This window comes from Bufo gargarizans, chromosome 9 (genome assembly GCF_014858855.1).
Source record: "Bufo gargarizans isolate SCDJY-AF-19 chromosome 9, ASM1485885v1, whole genome shotgun sequence".
Taxonomy (NCBI): domain Eukaryota; kingdom Metazoa; phylum Chordata; class Amphibia; order Anura; family Bufonidae; genus Bufo; species Bufo gargarizans.
This window is the reverse complement of record NC_058088.1, coordinates 1,426,265-1,442,342: the sequence shown is the minus strand read 5'-3', so window position 1 is coordinate 1,442,342 and position 16,078 is coordinate 1,426,265. Positions and strand designations below refer to the sequence as shown.

At 38.7% G+C, this 16,078-nt stretch overlaps 1 protein-coding gene across 1 annotated transcript; it reads right to left on the bottom strand.

Annotated features, from left to right (window-relative positions):
* Positions 1–370: 370 nt before the first annotated feature.
* Positions 371–7,346, bottom strand: LOC122946055 (cytochrome P450 2B11-like). The gene is made up of 9 exons (XM_044305358.1): positions 7,056–7,346; positions 4,694–4,856; positions 4,468–4,617; positions 3,685–3,845; positions 3,380–3,556; positions 2,996–3,137; positions 2,586–2,770; positions 1,919–2,060; positions 371–1,695 (listed from the first exon to the last, which is right to left on the bottom strand). The coding sequence occupies exons 1-9, from the start codon at positions 7,227–7,229 to the stop codon at positions 1,511–1,513; spliced, it is 1,479 nt and encodes a 492-aa protein (XP_044161293.1). The 5' UTR covers positions 7,230–7,346; the 3' UTR covers positions 371–1,510.
* Positions 7,347–16,078: the final 8,732 nt, after the last annotated feature.

Below are 16,078 nucleotides of genomic sequence, written 5' to 3'. Positions count from 1 at the left end.
ACCGATCTAATAGCTATCCCCTATCCTGTGGTTAGGGTATAATGCTTAACAACCACAATACCCCTTTAAGTAATGTATACCTTACAAAATTTCAGTAATAGATCACCAGGAAGGTCATCATAAAAAATTGGCAACAGACAAATTTGCAATTTGCATACTCCACACTTCCCTTTGTGATTCTTGGCAAAGTGCAACGTGCCACCCCTCAGGGCAGATTGTGTCCCAGGTTTATAGTAATGCCAAGTGGTGTGGTGCGGGTTTAACATTCTCTGTGTGTCACTGTGCTCCTACCTGGATACTGTCACTCCCCAGGACTTGGCTCCGAAGAAATAAAGGGGATTAGTAATGGTGGAGGTGAAGAATAAGTCCAGACTTTTATAATTTCAACAGCTTTACTTGCTTCAAATTGTATCCAGACAATATTCAGGCTTTCTCTTAATTCCAGTAGGCTTTGGCATAAACTGGCAGACACACTTGAGTACTCTGCTTTCTCTCTCAGCTGTGCTAAATTTGGCTCTATTCAGGCAGCTGAACTGTTCTGGTACCTCTGGAGTGGGGTGCCTTTGGCTGTTGACTCCCTCACAATATTTTGTCTGTAAATCGATAAGGAGTCATGGGGCTCTAAGAGCAGCTTCCCTCTATAGAGACTACTGCCGCAGGAAGGGAGCCTCCCCTCACTGCTACATCATGGTATATATAACTCTGACGTTGCCCTGGCTTAGACTGAGTAGACACTTCCTCCTGCCCCCCTCCCTTGGCAGGAAATGGGACTAGCCCACTTCTGCCCAAAAGGGGGAGAATGGAATGGCAAGTTCTATTCTATCTAAAGATCCCCACTGCCTGCTGGTAATCAAGGCACATTACAAAACAGTTTCATATTAACATTATAAATGCACAGTGTAAAAGGACCTGGAGTAAATACACAGATGACATTAGTGGTAGGTTATCAAGGACAGTAGCAGGGTATAGGAATTGTAATACCACTCTGGGGTCTCACAAAAATTGAACTAGGTTACTGTCTTTCTATTGATAGTGCTCTACTTATTATTTTGCCTGTGTATGTTTAGGAATCCATTGTTTTATTAATGAAAAATGTTAAAAGAAAAACATTTACAGTGTATTTCAGCAAAAACATTTTTTTTTACAAATTCTATTTGCACATAATAAATAAATTGGTTCCCAATGGAGGGTAGTAAATCTAATACATACAACTGATACATTGGTTTCTTACATGAAAGATTGCCGGGGGAAAAGTTAATTCCAAAAAAATATACATGGCACGAAAAGAGCCTGCTTTCGCATGGGGCTCCCGTCAATGGAGAAACACCCATCAATAAAAAAGGAGATAACCCTATCTCTCATGGTGATAAAACGCCTTTAAATGTTAACTCACTGATGGACAAAGGTTGATAACAGGTAATTAAATATTATTTTCTAATAAATATAGTAAAGTTATTTTAATTAAGCTCATAGAATAATAATATGAAAAGTGTAAAACACAGGTAAAATGTTAGTGACGAGGAACTGCAGACATCTTGTAGTAACGAGGCAGGTGGCCTGTGCTGCTAAACTCAGGACTTAAGTCTATGTCGTCTGTAGGCACCACTGTGGTCAGGGTGAACTTCTGTAAGAGTGTGGTCAGGAATAGAAAGAGTTCCATACGAGCTAAGCTTTCTCCTGGACACATTCGCCTTCCTACAAGGGAAAAAATTTCATTTAGAACAATTTTTATAATTTTAGCTTCTCAATTTTTTATGGAGATTCATTTTATGCTTAACTATAAAATTTGTTCAAAAGTAAATCATATGATTAAAGGTCAGTCAATTTCCAAACAGTCTTGGTGAAGAACTTGACTTTCAAAGTAAATGGGTGGTTCCTAAGGACAAGAGCTCTTCACTAAGCAACAAACGTCTTTTACCTGCAGAGAATGGCAAAAGTGCTGCATGTTTCTTTACTGCCCCATTACCATCCAGAAACCGATTCGGAGAGAAGAGCTCTGGCTGTGGAAATTGTTCAGGGTCCTTCAGTACAGTGGTCAATAATGGCATCACATCTGTGCCCTGAAAGTTTAAGAAAGAAGGGGATTAGATCAGTTCTTTAAGTGTAATGTTTATGCTGCGTATTCTGCAGCACTGTACAGACATTATAATCATTAACATTAGTCCCCAAGAAAACTACACAAAGACGGCAAAAATTTGGATAAATTTGAACCTTGGAACTGCAAGACAACAATGCTAGCCACCTAAAAAAATCTGGCTGTTGCCATCATACCGTGGAACAAACTATTATAGAGGACAGTCTATATGAACATAACAGCAAATGACTTCAGATTATTTTTGATGGTCAGATGGTGTGGTTGTATGATGATTATTATGTCCATAATTTATTCTACATATAAATGTAGGAAATTTATGGGCTTATGTGTAATGTTGTTGGCAGTTCCAGAATAACAGTTTTTTGGCCTTTACTGTTTCCACTGAATATCATTTTTTTTTGGCCAATATTACAGCCTAAACATGGTGTGAACAGTAGCTGACACTGGTTTGGTCTGGTGTGTGGTCTTTTTCTTGAACCAAAGTGTGTACCTTTGGGATAGTGTAACCTCGAAAGGTGACATCCTCAATTGTAGATCGGGGAACCCCTGTGGGAACAATATCACTGAACCGTTGGATCTCACAGATTACAGCTTCAGTGTAAGGCATCTTGGTTCGATCTTCTGCTGATGGATGATGATCACCTATCACATGGTCAATTTCATCCTGGATTTTTGCTGAAAAGGATATAAATTTCAAGTTAATTGGTCTGGAGAGAAATATTAGTCTTTGGCAAAGAAGTTATAATTTTGCACAATTTACAGTAGCTCTATGATTTAAAATAATATTAGTGGAAATAATAACCAGTTCTTAAACTGTATGTAATACTCTGTTGACATAATAGACTCCAAGTATAAAATAGACTCCAAGTTTCCAAGTAAATTTGATCTTAATTTTTTTACCTTGAATGTGAGGATATTTTAGTAGAGCAAGGAAGCCATATCGAAGGGTGGTACTAGTAGTTTCCGTCCCAGCAAAGAACAAGTTCATTGTAGATCCAATAAGATTGTCATTATGGAATTCTGAGGCTGGATTTTGTTTATCCTGTACAAAGAGAGATGGGAGGCTATGTTTGCGTACAGAGATTCAAATAACTTGTCTACTAAACAAAAAGGATGGCTGCCTTGTACATATGGACCACCAAATATTGCCCATCTCAGCCAATGATTTGGTGAACGGTTATTTCCAGCATATCAAAAGGGAAGGGAAGAAATCTTGAACAGAATACACATAACATGCAAGTTTTCAAACAGAGTCACCTAAAATAAAAGAATATTGTCTCTTACCTCTTGCATCTTAACCAGAAAGCTATCAATAAAGTGCCGTGGAGAATTAGGGTTGAGTGTGTTCACACTCTCATCAATGCTATCTTGAATGAATGTTTTAAGGTTGATTAGATGCTTAATACCTTTCTTGTGAGGACCAGGAATATATCTCAGAGCCCCTTGAAGGTAATAGAAGATCTAGAATATTAAAATTTATCATGTTAATGAGTTTTACTGAAAGATATTGACATGAGCTCTAATGCCAAAAAGTAATCGTTAGCCATAAGTTACAAAAAAGTAGAAAAAAAGAAAACATTTGTGCTCACCAAACCCCATGCAGAAGTCATAAATTGAAGAGCCCCATTTATATTTTTGAGAAGAGACAGAAAATGTTCATCTGTGTAACTAAACCTCTTCCCGAAAACAATAGAGCAGATAATGTTGGATACTGCAGAGCTGAGGATAAAAGTAGGGTCAAACAGTTTCCCTATGGAGATTGAGAAGAAAGCATATATTAATTATACTATCCGGTGAGGCTACCCTCTTTGCTTTTGATTTGACCCTTCAGAATACAGCCATTTATAACATTTTTAAAAATTTACTAAATCTTTTTTTTTGTCAAGGAATTAGAAGTCCTGGCAGATGTGGCTGAGATGATATCATATAGATTATTTATGTAAGTAGTAAGGCCTATTTGTAGGGTAATACAAATAGAAGACTTTTTGGAGGTCATCGGAACATTCAACAAATTTGGAGTATTAGAAACAGAGCACTTAGCCCACTGTCTGTAATCTGTTTTTGAGTCTACATAATATACAGTTTCAAACCAAAAAAGTGGGTTTCAAATGATTTCCCATAAATATGATCGGCTTCTTCAGCCATCACAAGAAACCCCATTGACCAGTTTACTGAGTAGCCAACGAAAGTGGCAAGATAAAGAAAATAATCAATGTTAAGAGAACCATTGCTTTGGTTCTACTCAAGCCATTTAATATGGTAACTGAATTCCAATGCAAAATACTGTTATATGAGTTGTAACAAGTGCCACCCCAAGAATGACTTGTTAAATGATATAGGACACAAGTATGGCACATGAAATGTTACCACACCTTCAGTTTTGCTGACGTTCTCCACAAGAAACTGAGCCTCCTCCTGAATTCTCTCTTCAATGCTCCTCTTGCCCATCCCAAAGTTTCTAAGGGTGGCAAGGGCAAAACGTCTCATTTCCTTCCAGCGCTCTCCATTGCTGTTTGTGATTCCTACAAGAGAATATGCTAAGTTGGGCATCCTAAATATAACAAGTTCCAAGTGGACAACTAATGAAAGACATCTTACCGTATCCCTTTACCACAAATTCAGACAGTGGCATCCTCCCTCTTCCACTGAATACATCCTTGTTGTCTATTAAGGCCTCTTTTACCACATCATATCCACAAAGCATCACAATTGGCTTAGAACCTAAATATACTGTGAATATTGGACCATGTTTTTCCCGGAGCTGCAGAGATCATCAAGTGTGAGGTAAAAATCCACATACAAGCAATATATCTAAGAAAACTAGTAATTCAAAAATGTTCTATTTTCTAAAGATTTACAGGCCATTATTATAAATTTTTTGTGTCTCATGTCTGACCCATGAATGCTCAGGTATCAAGGCCATCAAAGGTTGCAGAGAGTTATTTGTTTTACAAGTCTCCTGCTTTCTTATTCATCCAAAAAACTGCAGGAGCCACCCCTGAGTAGACCCTCATGGATGGAATAGCATAGCCAGGAAAGTATGACTTCATGAGTGGAGTGGGCTCTTTTGATCTGATCAAAAGTAGCATTATAGTCATTGTTCTTGTGATCAATGAAGTTTCCAGAGTTCGGGCCATCACCGATCATAGAGTTATGGCATATGCCAATTTGATACACCATAACATTATTTGCTAGGTATACCCTTTTCCTCGTGTACTTTTATACAGTATGTATGTATATTGTGTACACTTCATACTTTCTTCTTTCAAGAAACTGCAGGATCCACACGGTCAGTATTAACTCTGCTATTCTTATTCAACAGCACTTGACCCGACTACAAATATTGTATGTAGAGCAATGGAACCTGTAGCTGTTGAGGTAAATGACACAGTTTTATTGTAAAGGCTACAGGTGAAGCTTTAGTGTACCTATGTAGATGTGGGTGTCTAAAGGGTATGGATAGATTTAGTGTTAGAATAAAATGTTCTGTTGGTAGTTTAATTAGAAGTAGGTTGTGGCAGTTAATAAGTGACTAAACAGTTGGCAATAATGCAACATTTAGGGCATTCTTGACAGACTGTAAAGGTCTGAACCTGGCACCACACTCCAGAAAATAGCTTTGGATCAAAGTCCCAGAATCATTTTCACCTTACCTGCCCTGGTTCCAAAGTGATGGGAAAAAACTTTTTTAGACTTTTTATATCACATTTAGGTCAGTTACACACAAGCATATTGCAGTCACATTTCTTTGTCCATATTACAGCCCCACTTCCTAGCCCCAACATGAGACTTATGACCTAAGTTAACAGTATAATTTGCATTAGAGTATGTTTACACGGTTGGGCCAGAACTTACGGACATAAAATGGGTGGACAGGTTTGTCCCTCCTATTGACTTAGGCCTCATGCACACGACCGTTGTGTGCATCCGTGGCCGTTGTGCCGTTTTACGTTTTTTTTTGCGGACCCATTGACTTTCAATGGGTCCGTGGAAAAATCGGAAAATGCACCGTTTGGCAGCCGCATCCGTGATCCGTTTTTCCTGGCCGTGAAAAAAATATGACCTGTCCTATTTTTTTCACGGCCAACGGTTCACGGACCCATTCAAGTCAATGGGTCCGTGAAAAAACACGGATGCACACAAGATTGTCATCTGCGTCCGTGATCCGTGTCCGTGTCCGTTTTTTCCTATCATTTCAATGGCAAACTTGACTTAGATTTTTTTTTCATTTTTCATGTCCGTGGATCCTCCAAAAATCAAGGAAGCCCCACGGACGAAAAAACGGTCACGGATCACGGACCTACGGAGCCCGTTTTTGCGGACCTTAAAAAAAAACGGTCGTGTGCATGAGGCCTTATAGGAGATTGAGGAGATTTAACAATGGCATTTATAGAATATTGATTTAGAGAACTGATCAAAAGTTTTTCAAAATGCACCAAGATAAATTACAAATGGTGCAAAGGAAAAGTAGCATAGCTGTCCAAAAGGACTTGGAAATATTGGAGGTGGAATCTGATTGCTTACCATGGGTAACTATTTCACTTTTACTACGCAATCAGATATTTTGTTGGTCGGTTGCTGGGATTTATCATTTCCTTTATTAGGACTTCAGAGTCATGAAACAAATGGGCATCATTCATTTATCCTAATGCTCAGTGTGGTTCATAGATAATAAGACATGACCAATAACCTCTAACATGAGCCTTCCCTTTATGATGTATGGATATAACTTAAAGTAAGCCAAAGTATAAGTATTTTCTTCTTCAGCTTTTCTTCTCCAGAAACAGTGCCAGTCTTGTCTATTGGCTGAGCATGGTATTGCAGCTTTCTCCTTTTTACTCTTTCCTGTAATGCTGTATGACTCCTGTAAGTGTCTCATAGTATCCCATAATTAAAATGAAGCCCTTTACATTTTATTTTTGTATACAACCATCTTTATATAGTTACCCCCACGGCTTACCTTTTCGAGTGAGTGTAAGAGCTCCCGAGGGTTTACTTGCAGAATGTTGCCAACCACTGGAAATGGACGAGGACCTGGTGGCAGATGTGGATGGTCCTGAGGTTTTCCTTTCAACCATATTGTCCAGACCAGACATAGTAGGACAATAAGGAGAACAGCTGGGACAAGAAGCATGGTCACTCTTGGTCTCTTCTGGAGAGGTCTAATGTTGCTAATCTCCGATTGCTCTTTTATACAATCTCCTAGGTAGGGGCTCAGGTGGACCTGACTCGTGCCCTCCTGGTCATATAACTAGGGGACAGGAACATGATCATTTTCTACTGAGAAATGTTGGCAACTATTCACATTATTTTGAAATTGACCAAGCACAGGCTGGTCATATTACCCAATACTATAGTGATGACAGAGAGCTAAAAATACTCAGCCCTATGTGCATTCACCGAGCAATTAGTAATAGCAATAAAGTCATATTAAAAATAACACAGATGCAATTCAATGTTCTACATGGAATCTACAAGTTTCCACTTTAAAATTCTACTCATAGTGCAAAATACATGAATCAAATAGATTAAAGGGTTTCTGTCACCAGGATTAACCCTATTAAACTGGCTGACATTAGCAATGTGCTAATGTCAGCAGACCCTAACTAGCCTATTCTTATGCTTATGGATGCGCCCCTTACTGCACAATTTTAACTTTGAATATATGCTAATTAGCCTCTAGGAGCAGGGGGGGCGTTGCACCTGCTCCTAGAGGGTCTGTTCGCACACCTCTTTCAACGCCCTTGTTCACTTGATTGATAGGGCCAGGCCAGCATTGGTCTCCTCCTGCTGGCCCTGTCTGCCGATGAAATCTTGCGCCTGCGCCGTCCTGTTCAGTATTCCGCACAGGCGCAGTGAGTGAAGGACGCTCGCCGGCTGCTGGCTTCCTCACTGTGCCTGCGCTGAATACAGCCGGCATCGCAGAGAAGAGGGAGGAGAAAGCTGTGACGTCGCTGGATCCTCCTATGTGGTAAATATTTGCCTAATTGGCCAGCTCTTTTTTTCCCACTGATACCACCAATGATCATGGGGGCATTAGAAGAATAAATATTTTATACAAAAAACGTTCTACCAATAATAATTATATTTATGACCACTATAACACCAACAAATCAAAATAAATTGGCCACCAGATAATATATGAAAATATATATATTTATATATAAATAAATATATGTATATATAAATAAATAAATAAATAAATATATATATATATATATATATATATATATAAAAGAGGAAAATCGGACAGCACTCCAGGTAGCGAACAAAATTTATTCACCCATTGGGCAAAAAAGGGAAGCAACGTTTCGGCTCAACAATAGAGCCTTTCTCAAGCATTGAATACAAGTACAAATTGATATATAGGCCAAACAATTCATCAACTCAGTGAACATGAGTCTTAGTGCATTCAGTAGTGGCGCTGCTACTTTTTTTGTTTTTATATATACCATCTGGTGGCCAAATTAATTTGATTAGTTGGGGATGTAGTGGTCATAAATATAATTATTATTAGTAGAACATTTTTTGTATAAAATATTTATTCTTCTAATGCCCCCATGATCATTGGTGGTATCAGTGGGAATAAAGCGCTGGCCAATTAGGCAAATACTTGCCACATAGGAGGATCCAGCGACGTCACAGCTTTCTCCTCCCTCTTCTCTGCGATGCCCGCTGTATTCAGCGCAGGCACAATGAGGAAGCCAGCAGCCGGCGAACGTCCTTCACTCGTTGCGCCTGCGGCAGACAGGGCAGGCAGGGGGAGACCAACGCTGGCCTGGCCCTGTCAATCAAGTGAACAAGGGCGTTGAAATTGGTGTGCGAACGGACCCTCTAGGAGCAGGTGCAACGCCCCTCCTGCTCCTAGAGACTAATTAGCATATAATAAAAGTTAAAATTGTGCAGTAAGGGGCGCATCCATAAGCATAAGAAAAGGCTAGTTAGGGTCTGCTGACATTAGCACATCGCTAATGTCAGCCAGTTTAATAGGGATAATCCTGGTGACAGAAACCCTTTAAAGGACTGTTCTGCTTTGGACAATCCCATTGATAATGAGTTCACAGGAACCTCTGGCACAAAATATTCTTCTTCAGTGCCACCACAGGAGTAGTGAAGCACTGCATCATTCTCATTAAAGTCCAAACAGTTGCATTGAGTCCTCCAGAGGTAAAGATGCTCTTTGAAGCAACCTTCTGCTTTACATAATAGAGTCCAGAACAAGTTTCAGAACAAGGCATCCACTTGAAGAGTCAAAGCTGAACATTAGCATATTATATTATTACTTAAAGGGGTGGTCCAGGATTAGAAAAACACAGTTGCTGTCTTTCAAACACAGTTCCACATCTGTAATCCTAGACATCCCCTTTAACCCATGTAGATTATATCACATTTTGGCTTTCAAAACCATAGTATTTTTTTTCCTTTTTAGCTCTCTATATTTCATATTTTATTATGTTCTTTTTCTTTAGCAACGTTTTGGGGGTACATTTAATTTATTTGTTCTTGGGAACAAAATGCAAATATAAGAGCATGTTTTCCACCATTTCTTTTATAGCTGCTCACCATTTAACAGGTGTCTTATTAAATGCATTATAATTAGTATCGAGCAAATCTAAGCATCCGAAGTTAAATTCCATCCGAAGTTTAGGAAAAATTAGATTCACAACAAATCCGAATTTCCTCGCACCTTGTGGTAACAAATATATTTTTTTTTTACTAAAATGGAGGCTACACGTGTTACAAAGTGAAAGTAAGAAGCCCGGGAATGCGAGATCAACCACAATGCCCTGCAGACAGACAAACAGCAGTTAGCCAGCCCCTGTGATGTCACAGTCATTTAAAAGCCTCATCCCACGCAGTCTCCACCATTTCACTGTGAACTGAGCATAGGGAAAGATGTGACAACCGCTAGGGACAGTGTTGCTAAAACCTTTGAATTGTGGAATATTGGATAGGGACAGTGCAGGGACAGTGTAGGGAGATTGTAGGGAGAGCATTGGAAGACTGCAGGGACAGTGCAGGGACTGTAATCTGAAACGGAAGGGATCCATAGGAGATAGCGCAGTTTGCATCAATCCCTGTGTAGGGTTAAACACTATCTAATTAAACAGTGTTTAATTGAAAAGCTTTCATTCTCAAATTGGGGTGAATAAGCTGTCTAATTCTACTGGTATTGGAGTGTCCACTTTGTTTAATAGATAAGCAATTCTTTTAGGCCTTTATTCTCAAATTATATTGAATAAGTTATCTAGTTCTACTGTTATTGGGGTTTCCAGTTTGTTTAATAGATAAGCAATTCTATTATATGCCTTCATTCTCAATTTGGAGTGAATAAGCTATCAAATTTAGTGTTTTTGGGCTGTCTACCTTGTTTAATAGATAAGCAATTATATTATGCCTTGATTCTCAAATTCTCTAATAGCAACGAACCAACATTTTACAGAAGTGATCCAAAAGCATGTGTTTGCACTGCTACAACATGGCTTATAAGAACCTTTTTTATTCTCCACTACTTTATTGGTGCTGCCTCCATGTCCTTCTTTTGCTCCACTCAAGAGTCATTAGGACACAGCTCCTGCCGGGGCTCACAGAGTTATTTTTTCTTTTACTAAAGACTACTGTTTGCTTTTCTTTTGGTTTAGCTAGGGGTTAGCTAGGACTGTTGCTGGCCTGCACGAATATGTGCACATCCATATACTCTATGTGACCTGCCTGTCATACTGAAGGAAAGCACTAGCTATGCATGTGGCTGAAATGCCCAGTGATGTACACTGAGATACACTCTTCCTGCAAATCGGGATATAGCTGATTTAACGCGCTTTGTGAGTAATTAATCCAAAGTGAAGCAAATTTTTTGGAAAGATTTGGCGTATCATCTGAGACGAATTTTTGAAAACTTCATTCATCTCTAATTATAATCCTTATTCTATACTATTGTTGGCTTTGTGACATTCATTTAATAAAACCTGCTTACTTAAAAAAAATCCTGGGTATTTATTTCTATACTTTTTTTTTTTTTTTTTACATTTAGAATAAGTCTACCCCTAACAAGAAAGTTTCTGATTTGGAAGTTAATGCAAAGTGGCAAATCTGCAACAAAATCGCCATGTATTACTAAGCAACATCTGCTGCAGACTCACCATGGATTTTACCCTGCTACATTGAAAGTGACGAAAACCCATGGTGGGGATTTGAAAACCCTCAGAATGTTGGTTTTTCAGCATGGAAATTGTCTATATATGGCTGACATTTGTACTAATACCGTTGTGGGTGTTTAACTCCACAGGTAAAATCCACAACAAATCTTTCACATGTGAATTTATGTTATAAGTTACTTTTTACAAAAATTTGGTTAACATTTTTTTTCTGTTCCAGGACCACCTCTCCCTTTTGTTCACACTTTTGAGACTTTTTCATACAGGTCCTTCTAAAAAAATTTGCATATTGTGATAAAGTTCATTATTTTCTGTAATGTACTGATAAACATTAGACTTTCATATATTTTAGATTCATTACACACAACTTAAGTAGTTCAAGCCTTTTATTGTTTTAATATTGATGATTTTGGCATACAGCTCATGAAAACCCAAATTTCCTATCTCAAAAAATTAGCATATTTCATCCGACCAATAAAAGAAAAGTGTTTTTAATACAAAAAAAGTCAACCTTCAAATAATGATGTTCAGTTATGCACTCAATACTTGGTCGGGAATCCTTTTGCAGAAATGACTGCTTCAATGCGGCGTGGCATGGAGGCAATCAGCCTGTGGCACTGCTGAGGTGTTATGGAGGCCCAGGATGCTTCGATAGCGGCCTTAAGCTCATCCAGAGTGTTGGGTCTTGCGTCTCTCAACTTTCTCTTCCCAATATCCCACAGATTCTCTATGGGGTTCAGGTCAGGAGAGTTGGCAGGCCAATTGAGCACAGTAATACCATGGTCAGTAAACCATTTACCAGTGGTTTTGGCACTGTGAGCAGGTGCCAGGTCGTGCTGAAAAATGAAATCTTCATCTCCATAAAGCTTTTCAGCAGATGGAAGCATGAAGTGCTCCAAAATCTCCTGACAGCTAGCTGCATTGACCCTGCCCTTGATAAAAACACAGTGGACCAACACCAGCAGCTGACATGGCACCCCAGACCATCACTGACTGTGGGTACTTGACACTGGACTTCAGGCATTTTGGCATTTCCCTCTCCCCAGTCTTCCTCCAGACTCTGGCACCTTGATTTCCGAATGACATGCAACAGTCCAGTGCTGCTTCTCTGTAGCCCAGGTCAGGCGCTTCTGCCGCTGTTTCTGGGGAATGCGGCACCTGTAGCCCATTTCCTGTACACGCTTGTACACGGGGGCTCTGGATGTTTCTACTCCAGACTCAGTCCACTGCTTCCGCAGGTCCCCCAAGGTCTGGAATCGGTCCTTCTCCACAATCTTCCTCAGGATCCGGTCACCTCTTCTCGTTGTGCAGCGTTTTCTGCCACACTTTTTCCTTCCCACAGACTTCCCACTAAGGTGCCTTGATACAGCACTCTGGGAACAGCCTATTCGTTCAGAAATTTCTTTCTGTGTCTTACCCTCTTGCTTGAGGGTGTCAATGATGGCCTTCTGGACAGCAGTCAGGTCGGCAGTCTTACCCATGATTGCGGTTTTGAGTAATGAACCAGGCTGGGAGTTTTTAAAAGCCTCAGGAATCTTTTGCAGGTGTTTAGAGTTAATTAGTTGATTCAGATGATTAGGTTAATAGCTCGTTTAGAGAACCTTTTCATGATATGCAAATTTTTTTAGATAGGAATTTTGGGTTTTCATGAGCTGTATGCCAAAATCATCAATATTAAAACAATAAAAGGCTTGAACTACTTCAGTTGGTGTGTAATGAATCTAAAATATATGAAAGTCTAATGTTTATCAGTACATTACAGAAAATAATGAACTTTATCACAATATGCTAATTTTTTTAGAAGGACCTGTATATCAGTGAATCATGGATGTGTGCATGTCCATGTTCTCTACAGACAGCACATGTGTCTATTCATTTTAATGTGTTTATTACCATGGGTCAGTGTAAAAACAACGTAAGAATGCACTGAAGTCTAGAGGTCAGTAAAAACCACTGACAAGGATGAGATCTGTGTTTTGTTAGAGATTTTCCCTGACTATGGGTAGAAGATGCTCTGGAAATCCTATTTTTCAGCCAAGCAGTGCAAATCAAATATGGATGACCCATGGAGGTCAAAAATGGACACACAGACTAACATCAGACCTTTCACAGACATCTTCACAGATGGAACACTGACCATCTTGCTATGGATATTGTCATGAAAATGTAGATAAGGCCTTAGGCTGGGCCACCTAAAAAATATCTCATAGATGTTGTGGTCTTCACAATGGGTGAAGAAGAGACTTTAGAAGTCCTTTGTATCTCAAATCTAATACTACACAGAGACGATGCTGTAACTTCTAACTCCAGCACATATCCTTGGTTATGCCAGGGAAGGTGATTTATCCTAGACTGAAGAGGGCATTGAATGCTGCTCCAGTGTGAACACATGTGTGCAAAGATCGGGTGGGTTGTATCTCAGCTCCATTGACATGAATAAACATGAACTGTAATAACACATGCAACCTGTAAGCTGGTGTGGCATGTTTTTGTTTTTGTTTAATAAAGCAGTCATGTTTTTCTAATCCAGGACAGCTATTCAGAACACCTTACAAACATTTGACTACTTTTCTCTGAGTAATTTCAATAAGCAATATGGTTCATCCTTCCAATATCTTAAGTTGTAAGGGATTTAAAAGAAAACAGTCTGCTCCACTCCCCCATCCCCAGAAAATTAGAAAATTAGGGAATTTTGTTCCCGAGCTGCAATACAAGACACAGCCCAAGGGGAAAGGTGGTGGTGCACCTCCCTACATATTCTTCCTCATTTCTGTCTACCACCCTACAATGTAAAAATGTGAAAAAAGATACAAGACGGATCCGTCTGTCCGCATGACAAGCGGAGAGACGGATCCGTTCTTGCAATGCATTTGTGAGGCGGATCCGCATCCGGATGTGTCTCACAAATGCTTTCAGTCACATCCAGATCGGCGGATCCGGCAGGCAGTTCCGACGACGGAACTGCCCAACGGGTCACACTGAAAATAGCCTTATATCATTTTTTGAAAGGATCACAGTTTGAGAATATTCCTTTGTTTTTAAAATCTTTTTATTGAATTTTTAAATATAAAACAGCATTAGAACATACTTAGCAATAGAGGACATAGCATTACAGAGTATAAATACAAGGGAGAAACTCTGAATACGCGACATAGCAAATTGATCTTAATAACCATGGTATAGACTTTTGTCCCCAATTGAACATCATTGGAGTTCCGGCAATGGGTAAAAGGAACATGTGTAAAAACAAGAATATGGCCAGGAACAAGATAATTCCTTCCATGAAGAAAATGCAGGACTCATTACTAGTGATGAGTGGGAGGTGCCATATTCGATTTCGACAAAATTCGCGAATATTCGCTTGAATATTCGTCTCATATTCGTCAAAATAGAATATTCGTCATTATTCTAGTTATCGCGATTAATATGCGATTTAAATAATCGCGTATTGCGATTTTAACTTAAGGTAACTTTTCTATTGGTTTGATATCTAGCATTAGCGAAGATGATGAATATGACGAATGTATTCGTCATATTCCTCAAAACGAAGGTAACAAAGTATTCTCCATCTTCGTTTTACCTCCATATTCGTCAACTTCGCTAATTCTAGCAATCAAATAGGAAAGTTGACTATAGAGACAGCTGTGTTTAATTCGCTATGCGATTATATTACTTTGCTTTTTTTAAATAAATAAAATTATTATAATAATTATCAAGTATTATAATTATTTTATTTATTTTAAAAAAAAGCTAAGTAATATCGCATAGCGAATTAAAAACTTAGCTGTCTCTAGTCAACTTTCCTATATGATTGCTAGAATTAGCGAAGTTGACGAATATGGAGCTAAAACAAAGATGGAGAATACTTTGTTATCTTCGTTTTCAGGAATATGACGAATACATTCGTCATATTCGTCATCTTTGTTAATTCTAGCAAGCTGACCCATTAGAAACACAGCTCTAAGTTGAAATCGCGATTACTTCAAATTATATTAATCGAATTGCGATTTTAACTTAATTCTCACATCCGACAGTACATTCTAGTATGGAGGCGTTCCCATGGTGATGGGGACGCTCCATGAGCACGGAAGTCGTTAGAAGCGACAACGGGCACTGACTGGAGCAGCCAGGAAGCCAGGAATCCTCAGGACAGGTAAGAACTACTTTTGGGAAGTGGGAAAGAAAAAAATATAACAGTAAAAAAAAAAAAAAAATTGCTATTCGAAATAGCGAATTTATAGTGCTATATTCGATATATTCGCGAATTAGCGAAGTGCCGATATTCGCTAAAAAAATTTGCTATTCGAATATTTGCGCTCAACACTACTCATCGCGAATAGAAGCACATGTGCAACCTGGTCTGAACATAGATCTGATTGCAGGGGATACATTTAGGGTAAAAAATTTATAGTATTAATAATGTCCCAGAAATGTTTTTTCTTTATTTTGTGGGGCAAGTTTTAATTATAAAATTATACGTGAAACTGGACTAAAAGTATACTAAAAAATGCTAATAAAAAAGAGGAAAAATAACACCAATCTTAGCCAGGACCCATTTCCCGTAACTCAGACCACTTTGCATATAAAAAGAAATGATTGAAAATATCAGACACAAATATAGATTTGATTTAGGGTTTTTATGTAAAAAAAATAAAAAATTCTAACCTGTAATATTTTTGTAACCATTTAATCAGATATTAAGGTGATAATTTATCAAGCCCTGTACTCCAGAATTATGACTTCAAAAAGCCACAAAGAAAAAGGATTTAAGAATTTTTGGACTTATTTGCAACATTTTGTTTTTTTACACCAATTAGGCCCCTTTCAC

What these genes read in the sequence shown, in the direction of transcription:
- LOC122946055 (XM_044305358.1), bottom strand. Translation starts at nt 7,229, where the DNA reads ATGCTTCTTGTCCCAGCTGTTCTCCTTATTGTCCTACTATGTCTGGTC. An exon ending in GAGGTTACACTATCCCAAAG is followed by an intron (nt 2,061 to 2,585) that starts GTACACACTTTG and finishes TTAAACTTTCAG; the next exon opens with GGCACAGATGTGATGCCATT. An exon ending in ACTTTTGCCATTCTCTGCAG is followed by an intron (nt 1,696 to 1,918) that starts GTAAAAGACGTT and finishes TTTCCCTTGTAG; the next exon opens with GAAGGCGAATGTGTCCAGGA.